The 16,278-nt window shown below is 52.0% G+C and overlaps 5 protein-coding genes across 5 annotated transcripts; 2 read left to right on the top strand and 3 right to left on the bottom strand.

The window, feature by feature from the left end:
* Positions 1 to 608: 608 nt before the first annotated feature.
* On the top strand, positions 609 to 1,610 carry CGCS363_v005494 (uncharacterized protein; the record flags this gene model as incomplete). The annotated part of the gene is made up of 1 exon (XM_036637343.1): positions 609 to 1,610. One exon carries the CDS (start codon positions 609 to 611, stop codon positions 1,608 to 1,610), a length of 1,002 nt encoding a protein of 333 aa, XP_036497304.1.
* A 177-nt stretch (positions 1,611 to 1,787) lies between these two features.
* On the bottom strand, positions 1,788 to 3,371 carry CGCS363_v005493 (Secondary metabolism regulator LAE1; the record flags this gene model as incomplete). The annotated part of the gene is made up of 9 exons (XM_036637342.1): positions 1,788 to 1,824; positions 1,875 to 2,294; positions 2,370 to 2,545; positions 2,602 to 2,639; positions 2,705 to 2,834; positions 2,896 to 2,918; positions 3,005 to 3,090; positions 3,149 to 3,183; positions 3,249 to 3,371. 9 exons carry the CDS (start codon positions 3,369 to 3,371, stop codon positions 1,788 to 1,790), a joined length of 1,068 nt encoding a protein of 355 aa, XP_036498743.1.
* A 3,095-nt stretch (positions 3,372 to 6,466) lies between these two features.
* klf1-2 (Zinc finger protein klf1) lies at positions 6,467 to 9,101 on the bottom strand (the record flags this gene model as incomplete). Its single annotated transcript, XM_036637341.1, has 2 exons — positions 6,467 to 8,865; positions 8,948 to 9,101. The coding sequence occupies 2 exons, from the start codon at positions 9,099 to 9,101 to the stop codon at positions 6,467 to 6,469; spliced, it is 2,553 nt and encodes an 850-aa protein (XP_036498741.1).
* A 608-nt stretch (positions 9,102 to 9,709) lies between these two features.
* Positions 9,710 to 10,408, bottom strand: CGCS363_v005491 (uncharacterized protein; the record flags this gene model as incomplete). Its single annotated transcript, XM_036637340.1, has 1 exon — positions 9,710 to 10,408. One exon carries the CDS (start codon positions 10,406 to 10,408, stop codon positions 9,710 to 9,712), a length of 699 nt encoding a protein of 232 aa, XP_036497039.1.
* A 3,955-nt stretch (positions 10,409 to 14,363) lies between these two features.
* Positions 14,364 to 14,828, top strand: CGCS363_v005490 (uncharacterized protein; the record flags this gene model as incomplete). The annotated part of the gene is made up of 1 exon (XM_036637339.1): positions 14,364 to 14,828. The coding sequence occupies one exon, from the start codon at positions 14,364 to 14,366 to the stop codon at positions 14,826 to 14,828; it is 465 nt and encodes a 154-aa protein (XP_036498746.1).
* Between the last annotated feature and the right edge of the window lie 1,450 nt (positions 14,829 to 16,278).

Raw genomic sequence — 16,278 nt, 5'->3', positions numbered from 1 at the left:
GAGTCTGGAATGCGGAGGAAGTGAGATGCCCCTGTCCGCTGAAATACCCATGCCATTCAGCTACGGGATTCAGTCTCAGAAGATGCTTCTTCCCATTACCCTTTTCAGCTATGGGCATGTCTAATTGGGAACATACAAGGCTTGTGTTGAAAAGCGGTTTAGAGGAACTCGGGCTTGGCGAGACCTCTGCAACTCAGCAACTCCACTTCACCATGACTATCTTTTCTTTGCATGCTTCTGGAACCGCCGAATGGAGAGTTCCACGAAAATGGATTTACGCGAGGCATGGGATTCAGCGAAGCGAGGTGATGGGGCTTCCTTAGCTTTCACGATGTTCAGCTGGGAGACCCTATGTTCAAGACGGATAGGCTTGGTGAACCTCTCTTCCTGTCAGCTGGACCATTCCGATCCACTTCTGGCGATATCGTATTCAAATTGGGCTCTGTTGCTTCAACTTCATACCCGATGACAGTCTATAAAGTCAGCCCACCCTGAGGAGAATGACATTGGTCCTCACTCTCTCGACAGTCAGAACAAACAAGGCCTTCCCAAAACTCCAGAGACTCTACCACTTCTCTTGCTTCTAACCTTGGAAAGTCTTGACCACCATGAAGTCCACTCTCCTCAATGCGCTCGTCAGCGGCATCATCGCCAGCCATGTAGCCGCCTCCCCCATGGACGAGCTTCTCGGCCGTCAGGCAACCTGCGCCCGCGACAACTGCTTCCGCGCACTCCTCGGCTTGAAGCCAGGCCCAGCCTCCGCCTCCGCAGACTGCTCTTCCTTCATGCAGATCACCCAGACGCCGTGCCCCTCCACCGTCACCGAGACCGCCACCATCACCTCCTTCACCACCACCCTGAGCAACCCCTACCCGGGGCTCCGCAAGCTCAGGCGCGAGGAGATTGAGGCCCGGCAGGCCGTCACCACCTCTGCTGCCAGCCCGTCTTGCGCGCCCTCGCAGAACAAGCCAAGCAGCATGCCCTCCTACATCCAGACCGCCTGCCAGTCCACCATCGGCACCCTTGGCCCCACGGCGCGCTACTCCTCCGCCTGCTCCTGCAACGGCATCACCGCCGCAACAACCACACTTCCCGCCGCAACCACAACCGTAACGACCACCAGCACCGTCCTCGCCGCCTACACGCCCACGAACACGCCTACACCCTTCATCCTGCAAGGCAGTGGCGACAGGAGCCTCTACGTCACTTCCGACAGCGACGGCGCCCTCCGCCTCGTCCGCGACGCCTCGGTCGCCACGCCCTTCTACGTCGACAACGCCGGCCTGCTGCGCAACTACAACAGCCCGTCCAAGCTACTCATGGACTTCTACCTCCCGGATCCCCCGACGGCTAATGACAGGGTGTTTAGCGCCGAACAGGGCGCCGGAGGGTATCCCATCACATGCACCTACACTGGCCGCACGAACGGCGCTTACTACGGCAACTGCCAGTCGAGTGGTTCGCCTAGCGGAAACCCCGTCACCTACGGCTTTGGGTACTGCCCGAACCAGGGCGGGTTTGTGTACATGATCCCGAACAACTCCAATGTGCGCTGCGCTGGGGGTTATGCTTTCCTTGGGTTTTGGCTGCAGACGTACGGTGGTAACTGAGCTGGTATTAAAGCGTGGAGGATGCTATTGATGGTTCAGCTTGACATCAGCTTTAACTACACATTTCGTTCTTATGTTTATTGCCTAGATTTAAGCAGTAGTATGACTTGAATTCAATCGCAAACTTTATAATGCAGCGATAGGCTCCTTCGCCGATTGAATACATGCCCCCTATTGCTAGGGTTGAGCCGGCTTCTGGCCATAAACAACATGACTAAATCAAAATCAGCAACATACTCAAGAATCATGACCAACGCAACTTACATATCAAACATCGCATGAAACGAGTTGCTCTTCAGCTCCTTGCGCACAAGCGCCAGCTGCACCGCAATCTCCGTCTGCGTCTTGCCCAGCATCTCCGAGAACAGCTTCACCGACAGCGCCTCCAGCCCGTTGAGCGTCAGGATCAGGTTCATCATGCCAAGCTCGCTGTACCACTTGTCCTTGGGCCAGGGCCCGAGCGGCGCGCGGATGCGGTCCGCGACGACGTTGGCGAACTGCGCGTCGCGCACCCAGCCCTCGAGCTTCGGCCCGACGCTGGGGTCGCGCCCCGTCGCGCAGCAGGCCTCCATGAAGCCGTTCATCCACTTGGCCGTCGCGGTTTCCGAGGAGTAGGTGTCGTCCTGGGAGTAGAAGGTGGTGTTGACGTCTTGGAACTCGGCCCAGCCTCCTGGGGCAAGGTTGCTAAAGTTGTTATTAGTGTTTTGTTTCCGCTGTGGTGAGGTGAATGAGGCATGAGTGTTACTCATGGTTACTCACTCGTAAATGTTCTTCATCAAGTTCGGCCAGTCTTTGATCGAGGCGCCCATGTATCGGCAGAAGATGAAGTCGTACTTCTTGTGGCCGACCCAGGACTCCTCGATGTCGTCGATCTCGAACTTGACGTTTGGGGAGTGCCATTCGGGCGTTATAGCGCTCAAATCAATACCAAGAACCTGCCATTGCTTGAGTCTCGTGTCTCATCGGTGAGTGACGACGGGGTGCGAATTACCTCGGCATTCTCGAAAATGTCTCCCATCTCGACAGCCCCTGACAGATTGGACGGTGAGCATACGGACCCTCTCAGGCGTAGACCATAGTGTACTCGGACTTACAGATTCCAGTTCCCGTCCCGATGTCCAGGATACGATGCACCTTATCCTTCTTGAGCGGGGCGCGGAAGAGAACGCTGCCCATCGCCTTGACCATCATGGCGTGAGCAAGGTCTAGTCTGTCCATCTCGAACTGTGGGACTCCAAAATCAGCGTCATATCCGCATTGTTTCCCTCTTTGGTGAAAGTCATACCTCATCGTTGGGGAACTTGTAAGCTATTTTATGTGAAGACAGGGTGTCAGCAAAACGCGATTTCTAAGGCCCTCAACTGGCAGTTAAGGTTACGCTTAGGTGTACATACATCCGGGACGATACGCATGGTAGCGGCGACCATACTCGATGGGATAGTCGACGACGCTGGACGTGAGTGACGCAGTATAGGATGAGCTGATAGATTTAGCATGATGAGAAGGCAATCAGAGGGAGAAAGTAAAAGGATTCGCACATTCTTTCGTCCATGGACGACGTGTCGTCCGTAGCCTGGTGTTGTCAGCGATCTGCTGTTCCCAAGGGGCTGGTACGACGGGGTCGCAGCGGGGACTGACATATGCCTCGTCGGCGATCTCGACCGCTTCCGCCGGCTCTGGTCGCGGCGCTGGCGGGGCTGCGGCGGGTGCAGGCGCAGGCGGAGGTGCAGCGACCTGTCCCGTCTCAGACTCCTGGGCCATTTTTCACAAAATTAAAAATCAAATGTAAATATCACGAAAATTCTCCGAATTGTGTCGTCTGTGGCGGGCGCGCGGGTTGTCGGGGTTGAGTGTTCTTTCTCGACAGATTCGCGGCGGGGTGGGATTTGTAGCAAAACACCACCCCATTCTTTTTTTCCCGCGCCTGAGCAAGGATCCTCGCTGAAGACTCTGGTTCTCCAACGACCGGAACCCATGGAGGACCTCGAGTTCTGGATTCGCTCTTTTGTCGCTAGCAGCGTCGCATTCTCCGTCCCTGCATGTCGTGAACCAATCGTCTCTGCGCGCTTCGTCTCTCCGGCCGAGGGAAGTGGGGTTCCAGAGGATCCGTCGCGCGTTATCATTCAAGTGTCACCGGTTCCTGTCGTGCTCCGCCTTCCCTAGACGGGTAGGCCCCAAGGTGACCCTTGATGTCGCAGTGTTGGATTTCTTGCTTGTGGCGAAGTTGGGCTTGGGTATATTTGGCTGCGTGCGAATAGAGTCCGGAGAACAAAGAAACACCTAGGCCGGACTTTGGAAAGAATACTCTGGCCTACTGTGAAAGAAGAGGATGGAAGGATAAAGGGAAGGATAGTAATTGTTCGAATTAATGGCACGAACATTATTTCGGGGATTTCTATGTGTGTATGAATGAATTCCAACCACCCTTGCTCAACCGTGAAACTTCAACTCGCCGTGATTCAACGACGATGCCCCCGCCCCGATGTCTGCGATAACGCGGGCCTCGGCATCAGTGGGGCCTAAACCTCCGCAACCCCGGCGTTTCGGGAGACTTATGACGGGAATAGAGGATGTCCACTGTAGCGTGGGCAGCTTCCGGGCCTAGAAATGAGGCTGCCTATTTTTTCGGTGGTAGGACAACTTCTTTTCCTGTAGCTATACTGTACCTCACCTTCGTCGCCGTCGCTACCATTGTTTCTTTCGTCATATGATCATTATCGTCGTTTTGGTTATCGTCGTCGTCGCGACTATCGTCTTTAACAAGGTACTTTAGGGGTAGCCAAGAACACAGGAAATATATCGCCGCAGACACAGAAACATTAGGTGATCTCCTAGAAATACTACATGCCGGAGGTGAGACCCAATAACGCCTGATCTGAGGGGTGGTAACAGTGTAAAATACTTTTAGCTCGGATATGTAGGTGTTGCCCGCCACGACGTAGGTGTGGCCCTACGCGACGTACGGCCCCATGAGCGATCTGGCGTCGAAAAATAGAATAAGAACAGAAGAAGAATCAGGGCCCACCAAAATATCCTGGCACGAAGCATTCTCCGGCATACAGAACTCCTGACATACCGTGTGCACAGCATGGCGGGAAACCGCTCGACAGGTCCCTTCACTCTCAGAAGGACATGACCCTCATCCAAAGTCCAGTCATAATGAATATTGCAGCTGGCACACCGAACACCATGCGACGCCGTGCTATTAGCCATGAACATTCCAACAGCAGCCTCGTCCTTGGATAGCACCTGCAGGCAAGCGCAGCAGTCGGTTCTTTGACGTGGGCGCGGGTGTCCGTAGCACCGCTGCACTGCACCGGTCGACTCGCGGAAGCACACGCAACGGCGCCTGCAAAACGGCTTCATCAGGATCTCCTGTGGCGACCGAGTGTGCGGACACAACAAGCTATCGATCCTCCTCAGGCCCTGTCGGAGCAGGTCCATGGTTACGACCTGTCCCTCTGTCAAAGTCGCGACCTTTATCGTCCATTCGTTGTTCATCGGCGGCCATCTCTGATATATAGCCGGCTGTTCCTCTCCTTCTCTAATCCCCAAGATGTCCCAGCACTCGTCACTTCGAAAGACGACCTGACGCGCATCGCCACGGTGGGAATTGCCCGGCAGACGACAGGTCTCGGAGACTATGGATACGTGGCGGCGCCGACATTTCTCGTCAGATTGCAAAAGTTTGATGATATTCGATCTATGCTCAACGAGCACACAATGTTGGAAACCGAGGGGGGCTCCGGGTACGATGTGGTCTTGCTTGTCTCTGAGCACGTAATGAAAATATCTGAAGGAGAAGTCGTTATAAAAAGACCGCATCAGAGAACATGCCTGCCGTGCCATATACATGCTAGGCGCATCCAGGCATTTCATAACGGAGAGAAGAATCTCGGGTGGTAGTTGATAGATGATGGAGTTTTCCTTGTTTTCGTCACATTTAGCCTCGTAGATTGTGCTGCATCCGGTGCAGAAACGCCCCTTTTCCGGAGACGTCGTATGTTTGCGGTATTTGACAATCGCGTGCGCAGATTCAGACGGCGCCATGATGAGAATGAAGTTGACAAGAAAAAAGGAGGTAACGAATGGGAATGGGAAGGAAGTGGGTATTGAGTACTAGCTCGAGCTCAGAGAGGTGTCTGAAAACTCTAGTTCATGACCCGGAATCGTCGTTATTGTTGTCATTATTGTTACTATTGTTGTTTTCGCTATTGTTATCCTCGTTGTCGTCCCTCGTTGTCGTCCCTCGTTGTCGTCCCTCGTTGTCGTCCCTCGTTGTCGTCCCTGTCGTCGTTGTCCCTATCATCGTCTATATCATGCACCCGCCCAGATAGCAACACTAAACTTTCATGCAGTCTACAGTGACTCAGCTGTTGAACTGAACAATGAAATCCATGGGATGAATACGCACTTTTCATGATGAAGCCCCTGAGACCAAATCGCGCCTCGACGTAATAATCAGACGGTCAAGTTGGACACTTAGTCGCAGAGCTGACCCGGCTATAGACAGTTGAAGGCGTCTCTTGTCATTACCAGATGCTCTCCGCTTGTTCGATAAAAGAGGTGAGCAAAGACTCCTTTATCATATTGTTTTGAACTAGGTAGGGTATTATTGATGAAGCCAACTCCCGAATTTCTATGCTCTTCCATGGCCACCCAGTCCCGAGATATGAGCAACCAGTGAGGTTCTCAAGTATGGGTAAGCCCCGCCGCAGTAATCACGTAAAGTTCGTCCCGCAAGGTCCCCCACCAATGATAAGGTTTGCCACACAAATAAGACGATGTGATCAATAAGTACATATCGCGTGCGTCATCAACTGACTTCCTGTGCATAAGTATCTTGTCGGCGTGAACTACCGCAGCATTTCTCGGCAGAGCTTCAGTCGGTCACTAGCTTCCCGCAGCAACTCCGAATGGGACTGCTCGAGGCTCGTCTTCAACAAGTCGAGGAGTTCTGGCAGTCTCTCATTCAGGTCCATCGCTGACTCATCGTTCAACTCGTCCAGGGTGGCAAAGTGGGCTAGGTACCTGGCGATCTCGCTGTACCGTCCAGGTGGGGCGTTCTTATTTGGGATGCCAAGTGCTTGCACAAATGACCAGATCGTCAACGCCGCATAGTACATGATCCACGGCCGATGTGGATCGGGCTCTGTGCGGCATGAGTAGAAGACTGAAACCGGTTCAGGGAGTGAGCCAAAACTACTCGTTCGTCGTTTAGGTCCTCTCTGGTCCACGAGGACGCGGTAGAGCAGTTTGAAAGAGTGGAGGACGGCCTGCCGTGTTGAGGCTGCGTTGGACCAGGTCCTCATCCGCGCAACGGCATTTGAATGATCTCGTGTGGACACCTTACGTCCAACCAAACGCTTGGCACCGGCGTATACCTGGCAGTCGACAATGTCAACGTGAAGGCTGATGTATGCTAAGTGATAGAGTGCAGCGGCTGAGTGAATCGGACCATTGGGGCTCGATGGTTGACCTGGTGCTTCAGGTGTGTCGTTCGCACCGACGGCCTTGTCGAAGCTCTCCTTCCATTCGTCAAAAGCCCGCAGCAAGATCTTTTTCCAGCCGTCGTGCGTCTCAGTACTCGGTGTACGCAGGTCAAGCCACTTGAGGTGGGATTCTCGATGGGACAGGTGCCATCCAACGCTCAGCAGGCCTGACATGATGATCATCCGCCCGAAGGTATGTGTCTTAACCTCCTGGCCATGTAGAGCGCTCTTCAGTCCATCGAGGAAGGAAACCTGTTTGATGCCGTACATGCGGTAGTTGCCATCGAGCTGGCGGAATACGTCAGGAGTGGCAGCTGTCCAAAGAGCATCATCACAAGGCAGAGGAAGTCGGATCTCATGGGGTGCCATGTCCGCTGTGTGGCCAAACATGGCTGCATGGATAATGTCCAACATGAAAGCCGCAAACACGACCCGATGCATCGCCTCGGACTCAGCCCATCGCACCCACCACGTCCTAGAATCCAATGATGCTGCATCGTTGGAGGTGGGGGCCTGTTCTTCCGGCGGCGATTCACTCCCCGCTCTTCCAATAAGAGGACTACCTCTCCTGAGGAGGGTCAAGGTGGCGGAGTGATAGATGTGAGCTCGCTCATGGAATCGCCTTGACGAGAACATCTTCTCGTAGAACTCCAGGAGTAGCAGTGATTGCGCAATTGCCAGACCGACCGGTGGTGATGCCTCTTCTGCTGTGAGAATCTCCCAACGAACACTGGATATGACGACATCGGCGAACCCTCCGTATTGCTCCAGGTTTCCCGTCGAGTCTCTGCTGCTCAAAGATGCAGCTCCTAACGCAATCATGACCATGAGTAGGAAGATGGAACATCGATTTGCTGCAAATGTCGGTTGATGGACGATGGGTAGCCTTGGCGAAACGTTCTTCCAGTACTCTTGTAAACAGTCGCGCATCATGTCGAGGTTTAGTGCGGGCAGATCTCCACCACTTTCTTGCACCAAGTTGATAATGCGGTGCTCGTATTTCGGTTGCTTCTGACGAAAGACCTGCAGCCATCTCAAAACTTCTTGGCGTCGGTATTCACCAATGAGTTCATCGCTGACATCGGCTTGCCTTGGCGGTGTCGGGTCTAGCTGTGAACGGCTGGTCAAAGACTCATAGTCATAGTGGATATTGTTGTTGAAGGTCGATTCCAAGCCTCCCTCGAGGAAAGGGAGGTTTGCGACGCCATTGAAGTCGCTGAAACTTGCTTGAGGATCGAACAACCAGACGGCAAAGTTCTCTCGGGATAGTGCTTCGTCCGATTGAAAGTCCATTGCATTGAAAGACGGCATGATTGATGATTCTGCGGGTATCGGCGGCTGATCCCGGCCGAATAGATCGGATTTCGGGCGCATCATGTTGACGGAGATATCGTCTATTGATGGCCATGTTGATGGTTGGCCAACTCTGGCTGTTAATGATGCATTAGGTGCGCCTGTTGTAGGCGTTGGGGTGGCGTTAGAGTCGGGAGTCAGCAGGATGGCCGCATCGTGCGGACCGGCCGACGACGACGATGGCTGGACTGGCTGAGGGAATACCGGTCGGGCGGGGACAGCAGCCGTTGGCGACGACACGGCGACGCCAGACAGGCCGTTAGAGGCAGCGGAAGTGCTGAAACTTGGTGCTCGGTTACGGGGGATGTAAGAAGATGAGTGTCGCTTCTTGTGTCGGCTCAATAAGTCAGCTCGAACGAACTTTTGGTCGCATCCCGGCACGTCGCAAATGAAGATCTCTTTGGGGTTGTCTGCGAGTCGCGTCAATCGTTGTGTCCTTGGCACATCTAAGACGCGCAGGTGAGACCGCGCATAGGCTTCAAAGCTTCTTACGGTTCAGTTGATGTCTCTGCAGATGCTCCGCCCTTGAGTACAGCTTCTCGCATCCCGGATGGTCGCACACGAAGCGTCGAGGTGCGCCCTTTCGACTGGCGCGTTTGTAGTTGCCAGCAACGCCATGCTGGGTTGGAGAAGGGTGGCTCGCCATGAACGGTGGCTATGGGGACATGGTCGGCGGCAGCGGGCTGCTCGTCGTGGCTGAGGCAGCCTTCGCTTAGGAACTATCACCGTATCAATGGGCGGTGGACGTCGCACACGGTGGAGTCGGCATCGGTGAGGACACGGTGAGGTGCGCCGCGAAGTTGAAGATGTGTCGATGGAAATCGTTGAAATTGGGGATGAGATTGGCAAAGTTCCGCCTCAGGCGGCTGGGTCAACGCGGGGAATGGGCGAGCTCCCCCAAAAAGGCCCCCCTTCCCCACACATCTCGGCCGTCCTTTCCCTGAAAGAATGATGGGGGAAGACACAAAATCGGCCAACTGGAACGAGGAAAGTGGACCCCCACGCGTCGCTCCTGCAGCGAAAAATGAATGTGCCGCACGGTCCATTGGCGTTTTCAACTGAGCGGGGGATTCTTCTCTCACTCACAATTCTCCCTCTCACTCACTTACGTACTCTCACCCCAGATGCATCTCATCCGTTTAACCGCCGAAGTCATGCCATCACAGTTTGACGCAGCTCTTTCATAATGTGATAGACTCGATGAAGCCCAAAAACCAATGCCATTCAGCTAGAATGATAGGACCTTCATGGTATCTACCCATTCCTCAGTCGACCAGCGATCCTCTTCAACGCAGTATCCTCCTTTTCGGCCTTTTGGAAATCACGCCGATGACCCTCGGCGGCTGGCCCGACAATCTCCAGCAACCGAATATACGGCATCCCGAGCCGTCCACCTGACACTCCGGCCTTGCGATCATACCGCCCGTTCCGCACCGCAATGTTGTCGTCCGTGTACGCCGCCAACTCCTCCGGCACCCCATCATCCCTAGTCTGATGTTCCAACACCTTGATCAAGTCGACCAGTGCAGCTTTCGCCGGCAGCTTCATATCAAAGATTTCTAGCGCTCTCGTCGTGTGTCGGATGTCATGCGTCACAACACACATGGCCGCATAGTCCGCCGACAGCTCATCAATAATCCCCTGCGCCTTCTTCATCGCATCGTCGCTGTACAGCTCAAACGTCTGGTTCGAGTCAACCCGCATATACCACCACGGATCTGGTTTCACTTTCTTGGTGCTTTTTGTCCCTTCCAGCATTCGAATTGTTCGCCGACAGTGTTGTCGCACGGGCTTCTTGTCATCACCGATCGATGACGGCCAGGTGGGCTTGTCGACGGGTGCGATAATATCCAGCTGCAGCGATGGCATGAGCGTGTATTGACGACCTTTGTATTCCTCCGAAAAGTTGAAGGTAAGAAACACCACATGCTCGCCACTCCAGCAGTCGGCCATTTTGGCGTTTTCGACGGCACACTCTTCATGACGCCGTAGCTGGGACTCCGAGAGAAGACGGGGTTTGAAATTCGCCATGGCTACAAAATTAAGTGATTAATCTCTCTGTAATCCGATGATACACAAGAGAAAACGAGAGAGACTGTCGTTGGACTTTTGCAGGAATCCTGATATCCATTATATCTCACCATCTCACCAAGTAAGCTGCCCTGCGTTGAGGAGGCTTAAAGCCCGTGCCCGGTGACTCACACCGAGCCCTCGGACACGCGCATCGAATCGCCACGTTTAGCCGGAAAACAGATGTTTTGCGCTCATCATCTAATTCGTTTAGCGGTACTCCGTCATCTAAAATTAGGGACTTCGGGATTCCGCATGTCGTAGTCAGCGACATCTCTGCCATGGACGACACTAGGAACGGTGGGAACGACGCCAGTTACGACGACAAGAAAAACAGAAAGAACCACATAGGAGTAGACTTTGATTGTGGAATTTTGATGAGCACACCATACACGTCAGCACAGGGTTGCGCGGCACACTGTTGTTAAAATAGTTGATTGTTCTAAGTTCTCAATACTGCGACGAGGTATTTCTTCCAGCCTCAATGCGGCAGTCCTGGGCACGAGCTTAAGTCAGTTCAAATAAGGCAAACAGTAAGCACAACACTTACCATAGGAAATGATATGCTCTCAAGGCAGAAGACATGTGCAACCGCTAGAAATGTTGATGCAGCTAGGTTCTCCGGGTTGCTTCCTGCAGTCAACGGTGCCGCAAAAGTCTCCGCTGCACGACGCCGCGTACGCTGCGGCGGCGTAAGCCAGAAGGGTAATAGCGACGGATTTGACGTGCATATTGATCTTCGTGAAAAGGAAGAAGGTTAACGATAGTTATTGAATAATAAAACTTTAGGTGGTAAGCGACAGGGTGATGAGACGAAAATGAGATGAAAACTTTGAGTCACTGAGGTTCTCATGCTCTGCCTTTTATTGTCGCCTTCAATTGCTCTGATGTGCCTTTGACGGAGCTGTCCGCAGTCTGCCGGCGGGCTATTGCACCAACCCACCGGCGACTTTATGATGGTCCGGAACTAGGTAGATCTACAACTTAACATCAACCTGAAACTGTTCATCCGGAGTCCGTCTGGACTCCGGACGGTTTTAAAGCTTGTGACACCAATCAGCCTTCGCCGTACAACCCTAGGCCGGGGAAATTACAAAACGACCTAGGCTTGGAGCATGAGTCGCAACACATAGACGTATGGTCAGTTCTAAGAAGCGGGTCAGAAACTACGAGTCACGATACGTTGCACTGGTGAGAGAGATGCACTGAACAGCGTATTCAGCCCTGTGAAACTCTGTTAAACCATCAGTTGATACATGTACAAATGATTTGAGCTAGTTCAGTATTGAATTACCAGATCCGTTCAAAAGAGCCCGCTTGCAGTTCCTTCGGGCCTCTCGGAAAGACCCAAATGACTCTCGTCTACATCTAGGCGTGTACTTGATTTCGATTGGTTAATTGTCCTCCGATTCGTCTCCTGGCCATGGATAATTGTCGTCTTCTTCCCATCTATGAAACTGGTCACCTCCCCAGATTTCATACTCTCGTCTATACTCAAAGCGATGCCCGTATGACATTTCGAACTTTTGCTTCTGAGAGGGATCTGCAGCGTAAGAACGTTCGCCGAAGAAAGCTGCCGCCTCTCGAGCCGGTGGCAGAGCTACTGCTACATCGCCAGGAGTAAAATTCGTCCTGAGAATCTCTGTTGTGAGACCTCGCGACGTGTGTTGTCTGGCCGTAATGTTCCATTCGCTCTCGAGAATGTTAGAGAGCTCAAAGTCCCGATTCATGCTCCATACAGCATGAGCTTTCTTGTTGTCGACGGTGTAGCAAAAGTGGCCCGCATCTCGTGCTCCTGTATCTTGTCCTGTAAACCAGAGTTCAAACTGCTTAATCTCAGGCATTCCTCGAGCGACTTCAGCCATCATTACCATCAGATGGTCGAAAAGACCTTCGTCTGCGCCAAGTCCTAGGCCAAAAAAGGTCATCGAAAGATGTTGAAGGAATGGCCACCTTAATAAGACCAATCGTGGACCCTTAAGACGACTTGCGTCCATAGCGTTTGAGCAACGAAAGGTCCTGAGTTGATGCCTGGCGCTGAGAAGAGATGTTCTGAAAACTGTTGACGGGAGACGCCAGTATCCTTGCTCGTCCATGTCACGAACGGTGAGTGATTCGACGGCAGGCGGAAGGAAGTCCCAGCGCTCGTATTGTATCGAGCGATTGCGACGAACCCTCTCTTGGTACCCGTACGATATCTCTTTCAAGTGGCTTGATCCTTTCATGGCCGAGCATAGATATGACAAAAGTCCTCGATAGGAACAACACCGACATCTGTCGCAATTGAATTCCAGATGTCGGATGGAGCGGACGCAGTGAACTGTCCGCAGAGTGCCCTGAGCGAGTTTGCTCCCCAAATGATTGAGATGATGGCCGCATGATTGCTCCTCGTGGATATCCAAGTCGAACGATGCGTCGCGCCCCCAACCGGCCATTGTGTCGAAGAAACCGTCCATCACATCGGCGAAGTCAGCCCCCAGTCTTATTCGACGCCGTGGGTAATCGGCAATAGTAGTGAAGTTCGATACATCCACGTCTATCACGTCTATCACAAGGCGCAGCTTTTTCAAACATAGCAGTCGCGAGCCTCGAATGGTGCTGGCCAGGGTGTCAGGGGTGACATCACCTGATAAAATGCTAGCATTCGTCAGACGGAAGGTCACCTCTGCAAACAGATGAGGCTCTAGTATCCGATTCCATAGTTTGCAGACTGCCGCAAGATGAGCCAACGGGTAGCCATCCTTCTGGGCTACCACACACTCAAGAATTTGTGTGGCTAGTTCGGGCGGTAGATCGTCCCCTGTTACCCTGCTTGCTGATAACTGCCTAGAGTCCTTTGAATTTAGCGTTCCGGAATGAGCCAAACCTGCCGTATGAGGGCTACGTCTTCCGCTAAGAGACATGCTGACTTCCGCATCGTGCTTCTGGGCGGTGACGTTGGGGCTGGAACCGCCCCTGAGGCGGTTGGAAAAGTTTGTGATGTAGCTCAGTGAGGATGACATGCACATCTTGGTGTTGAGTTAACGGAAGGATCAGTTGTCTCGATATGATAAAACTTCAAAAGGCGGCTGGAAACCCTTTATATCCTCCACAGCATAGCTATACAGGTTTCTGCAATCCATCCTGGTCCTCGTGTATGTCTCCGGCAGATTCATACAGGTAAAAGTTGACAGAATACGCTCACAGACCCAAAGAACGCAAAAGTCCGTCAGATTTCTAAAGCTTCTTATGAGGAAAAAATCAGAATGATGGAATCGGAGACAGACCCATGATCCACAGAGGTTATCTCTTTCATCCTATTCGAACAAAGAAAAGGAACCCGAACGCTGCTCCAGGACTTCAGTTCTTCTTCTTTTCCTCACTACCCTACAAGTTGATCAAATCTCGTTTCGAACAATCTTTGTCCCAATCAACAATGGCGGACGCCGAGACCAACATAGGCCTGCGTCAGGCTCACCACAAAGTAACAAGCAGAACAAGCAACATTAACTCGGCTATTTTACAACTACCTGTGGAGCTTATGCTGCAAATAATCGAACCCCTCGGAGTCTTCGACAAAGCGATTCTGTCAAGAACTTGCGCCTCTTTCCGCATCGTTCTCGATACGGATTGGGTACCCATATTTCGAGGATGGTGGGAGTACCAGAAGGAGTATTTCTCGTTAAGAATCGTCCACGATATGCCAAACCACTGGTTCTGCCACTCATGTCACAGAATAGAACCCATCAACCAAAGGTATTTGCCATATAAAAAATGGACACCATCTTGCCAAAGAAACGGTCGTGGGGCTAGCCGTAGTTCACTTGATCCGTATCAGATGCGCTCGGAGCATGTGCAAATGGCCTTGAAGCTTTCTCGACTTGGGAATATCAACCAAGGATACCTCAAGAAGAACATGGCGCCGTACAGCATATATCACCGCGCCCTCAAGGGCAACTGTCTCAGGCACTACCGCGCCGTGCCAAAGATCGTCAATGGAAGTTTCCTTTTGCAGAAGCAATGGACATTCCAGAGCATCTTCGATAGCCGCGGTTGCGAGTATTCCTGGAACAAGGAAATATTTGCCATCAATAAGCAACTGGAGGGAGTTCCGCTCGTCTGCCCACACTTGGGCATTGCGCACAGTTTGAATGAGAGACATTATATCGACTGGCATAGACCAAACAAATTACGGGACCCCGACTTTGAGGCCGACTTCCGGTCTGCTATCAGTCGTATCGGGCATGGCTTCAGAAGTTCAGTAACAGATGCTATAAATGCAAGGTGGAGTACGCGATATGGTGTCCAAATTGGTACACGGTAATCATCAGATCTTGGTACGATTATGGATTCGAGGGTGATAAGTGGTTTCTATATCGGGAATATTTTGAAAGGCCGGCTTTCCCCTCGATTAGGAGACTTTACAATAAATAAGATAGTTGTCTTCTGACTGCACACTACCTTATGTGAAGTTTGATACTAGCAGTGTCAATAATAATGATTTGTTTCAGAAGAAGCTCACTTGACCCCTTCACCCCATAGTTCGAGTGTTCGTAAGAGACTTTGACTCTTTGAGGACTGTTGTTGCACTTTATCGAACAGTAAAAGACAGTAACGAAACCTAGGTTATGCTTCTGGTTTTGCCATTAGAATATCACAGATATTGTGGTGCTGGTGAAAAAGAGGGTACTTGCCTGCCCAGGTCACTGATTCTGTCAAATCTTAACATGAACCTCGAATTCTTCAACTTGGATCCCAATGCCAACCATGCTAGGTTCTGCTCGGCTGTGATGTTCACAACCAGAACGATTACCTGTGTGTCTATCCAACCTGAAGCGTACGCATCAAATTTTGCGCCACATCACCCGACCAAAGACGCATAGGTGGATAGTCTATTGGTTCTCAAGGTTGGTGCTGTTTTACACAAATGCTTCCAACTTTTGCACTGTAGGCCCGCAAATATACAATAAACTCTATTCGGAAATAGGAGATTGATCTCAGAAATTGCGTTGTATGCATACTAGATTCCAGTTTCTTTTCGAAAGCAGGTTGATGATTTACCAAAGAACAACTCAAGTCCACGCCCATCATGGCAGATATCGACGACACCATAGCCCCCCACGGATTCGATCTCGGCAACACGCATTCACACAAGACAGCCGCACGAGCGCATCTCCTTCGACTACCCTCAGAGCTACTTCTGGACATCATCGGCTACCTTGATGATGTCACTGTGGTGATTTTCTCAAGGACCTGCGCCCGTTTTCGAGCCCTCGCACACCGGGACTGGGAACCTTTCCTTCGCCAACTGTTTTTCGAAGACAAGCTCGTGTTCTGGGCCAAGCTTGCTTTCGACTCGCCGAACCATTCAGTGTGCCAAGATTGCTGGATAATGCATCGTATCAGCCAGGACGACGTGCCACAGAATCAGACTGGGCCTTCTTGTGTCGTAAGGCCGCTCGATTTGTGGCCAGACGTAAGGCTTAATCAGTATAGAGTACGTTCTCAACACGTCCAAACAGCTTTGAAATTATCTCGGCTCGGGAACATTCACCAGGGGTATCTCGAGAAGCTCATGACTCCATTCATCTGGAACCGTCAGCCCGACGAACATGATCACCTTCAGTACTACGCAGCCATACCAAAGATCATTTCTGCCGGGTATTTTCTGAGGAAAGAATGGATATTCAAAAGTGGCGGCAGGCGCCACTTTGAAGACGTACATTGGCAAATTAAATACGCGACGCTAGCTTGCTATCACATGGGCATAGCTT

Source organism: Colletotrichum siamense (assembly GCF_013390195.1).
Source record: "Colletotrichum siamense strain Cg363 chromosome Unknown KSG_Cg363_contig03, whole genome shotgun sequence".
NCBI classification, from domain to species: Eukaryota; Fungi; Ascomycota; class Sordariomycetes; order Glomerellales; family Glomerellaceae; genus Colletotrichum; species Colletotrichum siamense.
The sequence above is the reverse complement of the archived record's forward strand: the minus strand, read 5'-3'. Positions and strand labels throughout refer to the sequence as shown.